The 11,748-nt window shown below is 42.7% G+C and overlaps 1 protein-coding gene across 1 annotated transcript; it reads right to left on the reverse strand.

Moving 5' to 3' along the window:
- Positions 1-1,404: 1,404 nt before the first annotated feature.
- ZSCAN4 (zinc finger and SCAN domain containing 4) lies at positions 1,405-9,862 on the reverse strand. The gene is made up of 4 exons (XM_030821795.1): positions 9,799-9,862; positions 3,829-4,322; positions 2,257-2,422; positions 1,405-2,170 (listed from the first exon to the last, which is right to left on the reverse strand). The coding sequence occupies exons 2-4, from the start codon at positions 4,222-4,224 to the stop codon at positions 1,431-1,433; spliced, it is 1,302 nt and encodes a 433-aa protein (XP_030677655.1). The 5' UTR covers positions 4,225-4,322; positions 9,799-9,862; the 3' UTR covers positions 1,405-1,430.
- Positions 9,863-11,748: the final 1,886 nt, after the last annotated feature.

The raw sequence follows: 11,748 nt of genomic DNA on the forward strand, positions 1-11,748 counted from the left end.
TTAGCTGTTAATTTCTCATAAATTTTAAACATTATAATATCATTTACATATGAAAGTTTGCTTTCATAATCTAACACCTGCTTCCAGATTTCCACCTCTGCTCCACCCATTCTTAGGTCCATGTGGCTGCACCAGAGTTAAAGGGTGTGGTGTAAGGACAGGAGAGTAGGCAGGGAAAGCCTCACTGGAGCATGGTGAGCTGGTGTTTGTGTCCTCAGGGTGGAACTCGTTGCGTTTTAATGTGGGCTCATTGCTGGGTTTTAAAGAATAATGTCAGGCACTGTGGCTCACACCTACAATCCCAGCACTTTAGGATGTCATGGTGGGAGGATAGTTTGAGACCAGCCTGGGCAACATAGCGAGATCCTGTCTTTACAAAAAAAATTTTTTTTAAATTAGCCAGGTGTGGTGTTGTGATCCTATAGTCTCAGCTAATTGGGAGGCTGAGGTGGGAGGATCTTGTGAGCCCAGGAGTTTGCGGCTGCAGTGACCTATGATGGTGCCACTGCACTGTGGCCTAGGTGAAAGAACAAGACTTTGGCCGGACACAGTGGCCCACGCCTGTAATCTCAGCTCTTTGGGAGGCTGAGGCGGGTGGATCACCTGAGGTCGGGAGTTCGAGACCAGCCTGACCAACATGGAGAAACCTTGCCTCTACCAAAAATACAAAATTAGTGGGCGTGGTGGCGCATGCCTGTAATCCAAGCTACTCGGGAGGCTGAGGCAGGAGAATTGCTCGAACCTGGGAGGCAGAGGTTGCGGTGAGCCAAGATTGCACCATTGCACTCCAGCTTGGGCAACATGAGTCAAACCCCATCCAAAAAAAAAGAGCAAGACCCCATCTCTTTATTTTTATTTTTTGAGACAGAGTTTTGCTCTTCTCGCCCAGGCTGGAATGCAATGGTGCGATCTCAGCTCACGGCAACCTCCGTCTCCTAGGTTCAAATGATTCTCCTGTCTCAGCCTCCCAAGTAGCTGGGATTACAAGTGCCCCACGTGCCATCATGCCCTGCTGATTTTTGTATTTTTAGTAAACACAGGGTTTCACCTTGTTGGCCAGGCTGGTCTCGAACTCCTGACCTCAGGTGATCTGTCCGCCTTGGCCTCCCAAAGTGCTGGGATTACAGGCATGAACCACTGCGGCCAGCCCCATCTCTTTTTTTAAAAAAGGATATCAACATTATGGATTCATTCATTTATTCAACAGAAATTTATTGGTTCTTGGAAATGTTCCCACTTTCCCAACCACTTGGAATACTTTAGTGAGCAAAACTGACAAATTCCATGCTCTCCTTAGCCTTACATTTTAATGAAGCAGACAATAAATTGAAAGCATAATCAGGAAATTATATCTTATATCCTAAGTAGATAAATACTATGGGAATATACATACTTGCATACACATTTATACACATTATCAGACCAGCAGCTTAGGAAGCTTCTGGCGTGGAGGGAACACTTGGTGAGGTAATTTTCTCATGAGTCCTCATATGGCGGTGGTATGTGGATGACTGGCGGTAGCTTGTCTTACAATAGGGACATGTATAAGGCTTTTCTCCTGTGTGGATTCTCTCATGGGACCGCAGGTTGGTTTTGTGGCTGAAGGACTTTTCACACATGCTGCATGTGAAAGGCTTCTTTCCTGTGTGAATCACCTGATGCACGCGTAGGTCTGATGTCTGGAAGAAGCCTTTCTGACACTCGGGACAAACAAATGGCCTCTCATTCCTGTGTCTCCTCTGGTGAGCTAATAAGTGACAGAGATACTTAAAGACCTTGGGGCATTCTTCACATTTGTATGATTTTCGGACTCCATGGGATCCTTTCTGATGTACCTCACATGTGGAGTTTCCCTCATTGCTCTGGTGGGTAGGGGCAGACTCAGGGGAGGACTGCTCTGGCTGAGAGATACACCCTGCTCCCATCTCCATAGGGACACCTTGAAAAGTGATTCCGTTTATGGACCCTTCCTGGGATCTAGCAGTGACTAGCTCTGCTCTTTTTGAGTTGCATGGGTTGTCAGAAGAAACACCTCCCTCTTCAGGCCTAGGACCATTCTCTTCCTGGATGATGATTAGGGAAACTATTTGATTGCCTTGATTAGTAATATTTTCATTTACTTGAGTAGTTTTCAAAGAACTGTTGCAGCCATCTTGTTCATCTTCACGTCCTGTGAAAATAGACACTCAATGAAGTTGTACTTAAGAAGGGGTCCACATAGAACACCCCTCAGTTGTGCAGATTCACCTGACTTACCTTGTCCTGTTTTTAAGGAAGTATCTTGGGAAGTCTGGAAGGGTGTCCCCATGTTTGCTTCTCTTGGGATTTGGGCAGACACTTGTTTTGTGAGATGAACAATGACATCTTTTAAGGGCATATCCTCAGAAAAGAGAGCTTCCTGTCCCTGCATGTGGACGTGGACCTGTAAAGAAAGCCAGATCACTGTTGTATCTGAATCTGTTGTGTAACAGAAGACTTTTTGGATAAGTGGCCCTTAACAGGCTCTCACAAACTCCCTCAAGTATTGGCTACCACATATTTTGTCCACCATCTCTGATGGTGTTATTCTTATTACTACAAGCTCTTATGTTTAATGAAGTCACATGGACGTTGAATTTACAGGTACTGAATCATTTCCCCTAGGAAAAATTCAGGGTTAGTTTCCTGTGAGCTTCTGGCTACATTATTTTTATCAATTGATTAATACATGAGTTTGTTTTATGTGTGTATATGTTCAAAGACACCCCATTTAATATATACTATTGATTAATTCTGAACTCAGAGGATCCAACACACGTATTATCTCCATAATACATAGCAACTTTCTTGCACTTAGGAAGACTACACAGTGTTTCAGCATTTTACTTCAGTGTCACTTTAAACAACAAAATTATCAATAAAAAGCATAAAAATGTGAAAATGTGCCACTAAATAGACTGTGAAAAGGACACTTATTTACACTGTAGGAATCAAAATAGGAAGTGAGGTTGTGGCCTTGTTCAACCTCACCTGGAAACATGCACCTAAGGTAACTCAAATATTTTACCACTCTGCACATATCTGAAAATGATGGAGAAGATGCCTCAGGTGTTTATTTTAAGCTTACAAATAAATTTTAGCAATTTTGCAAATATGGGCTCTGAGAATAAAGATCTACTCTAATTGCTTCTTTAGAATGTCTTTCTTGATTAGGGTTTCCTGATGGAAGAACCAGCTCTTGTCAAGACATTTCTTCCTCAACCCTGATGCCTTCATTTAAATGTCAATTTCAGGCCGGTCTCACATCTGTAATCCTAGCACTTTGGGAGGCCGAGGCAGGCGGATCACTTGAGGCCAGGAGTTCAAGACCAGCCTGGCCAACATGATGAAACCCTGTCTCTATTAAAAATACAAAAATTAGCTGGGCTTGGTGGAGCACGCCTGTAATCCCAGCTACTCTGGAGGCTGAGGCACGAGAATGGCTTGTGCCTGGGAGGCATAGGTTGCGGTGAGCTGAGATCAAGCCAATGCATTCCAGTCTGGGCGACAGAAAAAAAAAATCAATTTCTCAGAGTCTGCCATTATACAGACTAAAATTAACTTAATCAAACATCAATATGTTTGGCTCCTACATGCCCTACAGAATAAACAGATATATACCTTTTTGCTTTTTTTCTTGAGAACTTAGGACATTGAACATTATTCTTTGTGAGAATGGTGGGAGAGTGTGAGCTGACTAATAACTGGACCTCCAATAGCTTTTCTAACTTCCAGACAACTCTAACTGACTGTGATTTATTCCTTACTTCCCTTTGTCTCTCATCCCAGAAGTCAGAACCCTGTACTCACTAAGGCAGGTGGATTTATGCTGTCATCAGTCAGGTCTTCCATGAATCTCTCCAAGTTTTTGCCACTTGATTTCCATTTCTCTTTCACACTGGTTTTGTCATTGCAGTGGCCACCAATCATAAACTGCTCCAGGACTAATAGAGAAATAATTTCATCCTTGCTGTGCTTTTCTGGTTGCAGCCATGAGTGAAAGATCCTATAAAGTCTTTGCAATTCCTGCCTTGCATATGATTTATTGCTGTCTTGAAATGAATTGAGCACCATTCTTGAGAACTCAGAAATCCCTTCTTCTCTCTGAACAGCAGGTCCTTGGCTTTCTCGAAACTCTGAATTTTCTGATCCAAGATTATTCTCGGATGGTTCACACTGAAATATGGTTCTTAGCTCTAAAGCCATTCTTAGCAATAATTCTCAGAGAGACTTAACTTTGATGATTCAGTCTCTTGCCTTGTGTCTCTAGGGATTTGTTTCAACAGTTGGTGGATTCTTTAAAACTGCAATCTAGAAATAGGAAAGAGATAAGTAATTAAGTGCACCACTGGCATAATTGAAGACAAATCAACCAAAAAGTTAGACCTAGATGGCTCTATGGATGAATTCAAAGAAATAATTATAACTTAACAAAACTCTCCCAGAGCATATAAGAGGAAGCACTACCCACTTTAGTTACTGAGGTCAGCACTTCCTGATAACAAAATTTTACAAATACATTAAAATTATCCAAAACAAAATATTTGAAAATAAAATCTACTCACATATACATTGCAAGTGGTATTCATTTCCAAAATGCAGGAAGTTTGGGTTAAAATTCAAAAATCAATGCAATTTACTTCGTTAACGGGATATGGATACAAGAATGTAATAAAATCATCTCAATGAATGCATTTAAAATGTTTAAATACCAATGTTTATTCCTGAAAAAGGCACTTAATAAACTAGAACTATTAGGAAATATCCTTGGCTTGGCACAGTGGCTCACTCCTATAATCCCAGAACTGTGGGAGGCCAAGGAGGGTGGATGACTTGAGGTCAGGAGTTCAAGACTAGCCTGGTCAACATGGTGAGGCACCATCTCTACTAAAAATACAAAACTTGCCGGCGTGGTGGCTCATGCCTGTAATCCAAACACTTTGGGAGGCTGAGGCAGGTGGATCACCTGAGGTCAGGATTTCGAGACCAGCCTGGCCAATATGGTGAAACCCCATCTCTACTAAAAATACAAAAATCAGCCAGGCATGGTGGCGTGCACCTGTAGTCCCAGCTACTCAGGAGGCTGAGATGGGAGAATTGCTTGAGCCCAGGAGGTGGAGATTGCAGTGAGCCGAGATCGCGCCACTGCACTCCAGCCTCGGCGACAAAGCAAGACTCCGTCTCAAAAAAAAGAAAAAAAGCCACACACACACACAAAACTTAGCCGGGTGTGGTGGCACGTGCCTGTAAACCCAGCTACTTCAGTGGCGGAGGCAGGAGAATCCCTTGAACCCGGAAAGTGGGGGCGGCAATGAGCCAGGATCCTGCCACTGAGCTCCTGCCTGGGTGACAGAGTGAGATTCTTTCTTAAAAACAACAACAACAACAACAACAGCAACAAAAAACTTGATGTGAAAAATATTTTACAAAATAATTACAACAAAATTTGTTTTTAAAAGTTTTTTGCTTGAGCTATCATCTCTATGAAACATTGGATTGCTCCCTAACCAGTGAAATAAGGAAAGAAAATATTTCAAACATATTTATAGAGTCTTGATTTTGTTTACAAAGAGTATTCAATAAATTTGGTGGGGATGCAAATCAGTTAACCTCTATGGAAAACAGTATGGAGATTTCTCAGAGAACTAAAAATAGAACTATCATTTGATCCAGCTTGGTATCTACTCAAAAGGAAAGAAATCATTATATAAAAAAGACACCTGCACTCATATTTTGTTTGCAGCACTAGTCACAAGAGCAAAGTCATGGAACCAACCTAAGAGTCTGCCAGTGGTTGACTGGATAAAGAAAATGTGAAATACATACCATGGAATATTATGCAGCCATAAAAAAGAATGAAATTAGTCCTTTGCAGCAACATAGATGGAGTTGGAGGCAATTATCTTAAGGGAACTAACTCAGAAACAGAAAACCAAATACCACATGTTCTCACTTATAAGTGGAAGCTAAACAGTGGGTACACATGGACGTAAGAATGGAAAAAACAGATACTGGGGACTCCAGTAGGGGAGCTGGGAGGGAAATGGGTATTGAAAAATTACCCATTGGGTACAATGTTCACTATTTGAGTAATAGGTACTCTAGAAGTCCAATTTCCACTAATATGCAGAATACTTTTGTAGCAAACATGCACATGTACTCCCTGAATCTAAAATAAAATAAAATATTCACCAAATAGTAGCCTCGGTGAATTTAGGGAGATGTCTGTTACAATGCCAATATACCAAAATGAACTGAATGTTGTAATATTGTGTTATCACAAGCAGTTGAAATTAAAACAAAAAAACTCTTTTCACTGTGGCTCACGCCTGTAATCCCAACACTTTGGGAGGCCGGGGCAGGCAGATCCCTGGAAACCAGGAGTTCAAGACCAGCCTGGCCAACATGGTAAGACCCCGTCTCTACTAAAAATATAAAAATTAGCCAGATGTGGTGGTGCATGCCTGTAATCCCAGCTACTCGGGAGGCTGAGCCAGGAGAATGGGTTGAACTTGGGAAGCAGAGGTTGCAGTGAGTTGAGATCGGGCCACTGCACTTCAGCCTAGGCAACACAGAGAAACTCCGTCTCAATAATAATAATCATCATCATCATCATCATCACCATCATCATCAGAAAATAAAGTATTAGAAACTGAGAGTAGAAGGTGGTTGCCAGGGGCATGGGGTGGGGCATATGGGAAGATGTTGATCAAATGGTGCAAACTTTATTTTGAGACAAGGTCTGCCTCTGTCAGCCAGGCTAGAGTGCGGTGGTGCCATCACAGCTCACTGCAGCCTCAACCTTCTGGGTTCAGGCGATCCTCCTGCCTTAGCCTCTTGAGTAGCTGGGACTACAGGCACACACCACCACACTTGGCTAATTTTTTAAAAATTTTCTTTTTGAGACTTGGTCTCGCTATTTTGTCCAGGCTGTCTTGAACTCCTGGACTCAAGTGACTGCTCCTCACTCTAGCCTTTCTGGGATTACAGGAGTGAGCTACTATGCCTATGGCAAACTTTCATTTATAAAATAAATATGTGGCTGGGCACAGTGACTGGTGCCTGTAATCCCAGCACTTTGGGAGGCCGAGACAGGTGTATCACTTGAGATGAGACATGGTGAAACCCTGTCTCTACTAAAAATACAAAAATTAGCTGGCCGTGGTGGTGCATGCCTGTAATTCCAGCTAATCGGTAGGCTGAGGCAGGAGAATCGCTTGAACCCAGGAGACGGAGGTTGCAGTGAGCTGAGATCATGCCACTGCACTCCAGCCTGGGCGACAGAATGAAACTCCATCTCAAAATAAATAAATAAATAAATTAATTAATTAATTAAATGTCACCATGTCCTTCTCAGGCAAGGGAAAAAAATGAATATGCTCTGGAGAGCTGATGTACAGCATGGTGGCTATAGCTAATATACATTGTATGCTTGAAATTTGCTAGATTTTCAGTGTTCTCATGATATAAAAAAGATAATTGGCTCACCCCTGTAATCCCAGTCCTTTGGGAGGCGGAGGTGGGCATATCGCTTGAGGCCAGGAGTTCAAGACCAGCCTGGCAACATGGTGAAACCCCACCTTTACTAAAAATTAAAAAATGAGTTGGGTGTGGTGGCATGCACCTGTAATCCCAGCTATTTGAGAGGCTGAGGCACAAGAATCACTTGAACCTGAGAGGTGGGGGCTGTAGTGAGCCGAGATTACGCCACTGTACTCCAGCTTAGGTGACAGAGCAAGAAAAAAAAAGATAACTTTGTGAGGTGATGAATATGTTAACTAGCTTGATTGTGGTAATCATTTTGCAAAGTATACATATATGTAGAGAGAGAAGTGTCACGCTGTACACCTTAAATATATAAAATCTTTGTCAATTATACCTCAATACAGCTAGGGAAAACAAGAAAAAGAGAAAGAAGTGAATGAAATAGAAAAGACAAGCCAGAATCCATACAAATGACACCTTTCTCTGGCTGAAAACTTATTAGGCACAGACATCTGCAAGGCCACTACCAGCTACACCCACTGTGTTGTGAAAGGATACATTCCTTAGGAAACATTCTTAGCACCTTTTCTGTTTCAATTTTTTTCCCATTAACAGTTACCATTCCTTAGAACTTTACTGCTTTAACCAAAGCTACTATTTTATGTTTATCTGTTTTTACTCCCTGTCCTTTCCTACTGATGTTTAGGATTCAGAGTAAAAACGAGTTTGCATTGCTTGAAATTGATTTCTAATCCCAAATCAGATTACCTGGACAACTAGAGACACACCCTTTGGAATCCTGAATGGATAAACAATTTAATCCCTTTTCTGTTAATATATCATTGCTATTTTTGTGTTTTTACTCCAATTTTATACATGATTAACATTTCAAAGATTTGTGCCATTTTGAAAAAAGCAAATTTCATGCCATAAAATCAGAAAATGGTAGGAGTAATACGTGGACACACAAAAACCTAACTGATTTCTGTTAGTTAATGTTATTTCCTGCTTTGTGTTAATCTCATCTGGTCTGATTAGACCAGATCTGCTATCCTGATGGCATCAGTTAACGAGGCAGAGGTGATTCTGGTAAAACCTCCTAGGAGAAAATGGAACACATTCTTGCCTTTCCCTAATCCATTTGTCATAATGCTTCTAGTCAACGTTTATAAAATGCTAATCTGCTCACTCATACCACACTCTACTCTCTGGATGGCTCCCCTTTGCCCTCAGGGACAAGCACTGAGTCCTCGTCCTATGAGGCTTTCCTGGGCCAGCTCTACACTTCTCAAGCTCCATCTTAGGTGTTGTGGCTGGTTCTCCATATCCAGGGACATTGGTCTCTCTCTCTCTCTCTTTTTTCGTGTGGAAACCATGGCTTCCCCTTCATTTCACTTCCCTCCAAATTCTCTTTTTCGATTACCCACCCTTTCTCCCCTGTGACACACAGACCACATGTTCACACTTGGAGACATGCACTCTGTCCCACATAGACAAGGCTGCAAAGAATTATGGCTTATGTCCCAGAACCTGGGAATTCAAAACAAGGCTACCGGAGTTCTAATCTGGAGTCTGGCATTTACAAACTGTGAGGCAGTCACGCTACCCATCAGGTCTGGGTCTGTGTCCTGGGGTTTATGATCTCTAATGACACCCAGCTACATATTTCATATAATGCAATACAAAGGAATTACTAAGCTGGGCGCAGTGGCTCACATCTGTAATCCCAGCACTTTTCAAGGCTGAAAGTAGGCAAATCACTGGAGGCCAGGAGTTTGAGACCACACTGGGCAACATAGCAAAATCCTGTCTCTACAAAAAATAGAAAAATTAACCTAGTGTGGTGGTGTGCGCCTGTGGTCCCAGCTGCTCAGGATGCTAAGGTGGAAAGATCACTTGAGCCTGGGGAGGCTGAAGCTTCAGTGAGCTGTGATTGGGGCTACTAAACTTTAGCCTGGGTGACAAAGATCTTGTCTCAAAAAAAAAAAAAAAAAGAATTACTAGAACATAAAGCCATACAATAGACTTTTCGAAGAAAAATCTTCAGTCACACCAGGCCTTTAGACAGAGTTCACAACATCAAGCCCTTTTGGGTCAGAGCTGTTGTAACAAAAGACCATCCCCTACACCTGGGAGACCCCCATATCTCTGTAGTTAGGAATTTTCCTGAAATAGCTATGCCTACATACACATGTATACACACTCAAAGACACAAAATTATGTATACACACTCAAAGACACAAAACATATACACACTCAAAGACACAAAATTTTCCTTCCATTATGGAAGCTTACCTCCTTCTCGGTTGACTGGGTAATCCCGGGCTGAACACTGAGCTGATGTGTGACTAGCTTTCCACGCTGGGTTTATCTGATGTGCCTCCTAAGGCTGCTCCCTTTTATAGGGGCTGGGATCAGTGATTGATTTAAAGACGTGATTGGATAATACTTGATTGAATTACTGATGGAATCTTCATCCAGCCACCGCTCCATGCCTCTAATACAGTGTTATATACCATCACTGGTCCTGGGTCAACAGGTCATAAACAAACACATTAATATTTCTGCAGGCTAGGTGCAGTGGCTCACACCTGTAATCCCAGCACTTTGGGAGGCCGAGGCAGGCAGATCACCTGAGATCAGGAGTTCGAGACCAGCCTGGCCAACATGGTGAAACCCTTTCTCTACTAAAAATACAAAGATTAGCCGGGCATGGTGGTGGGCACCTGTAATCCCAGCTACTCGGGAGGCTGAGGCAGGAGAATTACTTGAACCTGGGAGGTAGAGGTTACAGTGAGCCAAGATTGCACCACTGCACTCCAGCCTGGGAAACAGAGCAAGACTCTGTGAAGTCCTAGCCTGAGCAACAAAGCAAGACTCTGTCTCTACCAAAAATAATGTTAAAAATGTTAGCCAGGCATGGTGGCCTGTCCCTGTAGCTTGTTTGAGCCAAGGAATTCATGGCTTCAGTGGATTATGACCGCCCCACTGAACTCTGGCCTGGGAAATGGAAGGAGACCCAGTCTCTAAAAAAACAAAACAAAACAAAAAAAAACCACGCCTGTAATCCCAGCACTTTTGGAGGCCGAGGTGGGCGGATCACGAGGTCAGGAGTTCGAGACCAGCCTGGCCAATATGGCGAAACCCCATCTCTACTAAAAATGCAAAAATTAGCCAGGCATAGTGGTGCGTGCCTGAAGTCCCAGCTATTCAGGAGGCTGAGCAGAAGAATTGCTTGAACCCCAGAGGCAGAGGTTGCAGTGAGCTGAGATTGTGCCACTGCACTGCAGCCTGAGCGACAGAGGTAGACCGTCTCAAAAACAAACAAACAAACAAAAACAAAAAAAACCACACAAAATCTGCGGTAAAATGTAACAACATCCACATTAAATGAAAATATAAAGACAAATATTAGTCTCACAAGTTCTGATCAAGTTTTATTATAAATTACTCATACAAACATGACAAACTTTTCTCAAACTTTTAAGTTTTCAGAAATTTATGAATTACAAGGGTGGCAGAGGGCAAGGCTAATGCTGTGTCTCCTTCTGTGCCAATTCCAGGCTGGTGAAACAGAGGGGGCCCAGGACCCCAGAGAAGGCATTCCTAATCCATCAAAAAGATGACAGGGGCTGAGACTAGGATTATATCAGTGGAAAGGGAGAAATTGGCACATATTTTATATTGAGAAAGCATATGATGTTTGATAGACTTAACGTGAGACTTGAGAGAGATGGAGGAGTTAAAATGGTGAGAAGCGCCTGGTCACCTAGTGTGGTGGAAGCTGTGCCTTCTTCCCTGCACTCTCGCTCCCCACTTTCCACCCTCATACAGGCTGAGGCTTTGGTGGAGTTGAAAACATATCGAAGGGGTGGGAGCCAATTACAGCCATGTGTTTCATTTGCTCCATCAGTCATGCAGCCTCTTGGGGCTTAGATTGTCCCCCATCACTGTTAGGTACAGAGTTTGAATCTCCTGGTACTCCACTGATGAAATGTCTGCTTGACTTCCCCGCATTAGGAATTATGTTCTGAATCCTCACATTATAGGATTGTGTACTAGTCCATTTCTCCAAGGAGTTTCATCCACATATACTCCATACAGAGAAGTATCCCTGCTGCCATCAAGAGCCAATTTTCCACTGGTGGTTTTGGTCCTGTCACCAACTGTGCCATTAAACCAACTGTGACAGGACCTAAAGCACCAGTGGAAAATTGGCTCTTGATGGAAGCAGGGATACTTCTC

This window comes from Nomascus leucogenys, chromosome 10, assembly GCF_006542625.1.
Source record: "Nomascus leucogenys isolate Asia chromosome 10, Asia_NLE_v1, whole genome shotgun sequence".
NCBI classification, from domain to species: Eukaryota; Metazoa; Chordata; class Mammalia; order Primates; family Hylobatidae; genus Nomascus; species Nomascus leucogenys.

Excerpts from the sequence above, each read along its gene's own strand:
- ZSCAN4 (XM_030821795.1), bottom strand. The coding sequence starts at position 4,224 with ATGGCTTTAGAGCTAAGAACCATATTTCAGTGTGAACCATCCGAGAAT. Across the intron at positions 2,423-3,828 it reads GCATAAATCCACCTGCCTTA|GTCCACGTCCACATGCAGGG; the intron begins GTGAGTACAGGG and ends CTTTCTTTACAG. Across the intron at positions 2,171-2,256 it reads TTCCTTAAAAACAGGACAAG|GACGTGAAGATGAACAAGAT; the intron begins GTAAGTCAGGTG and ends CTATTTTCACAG.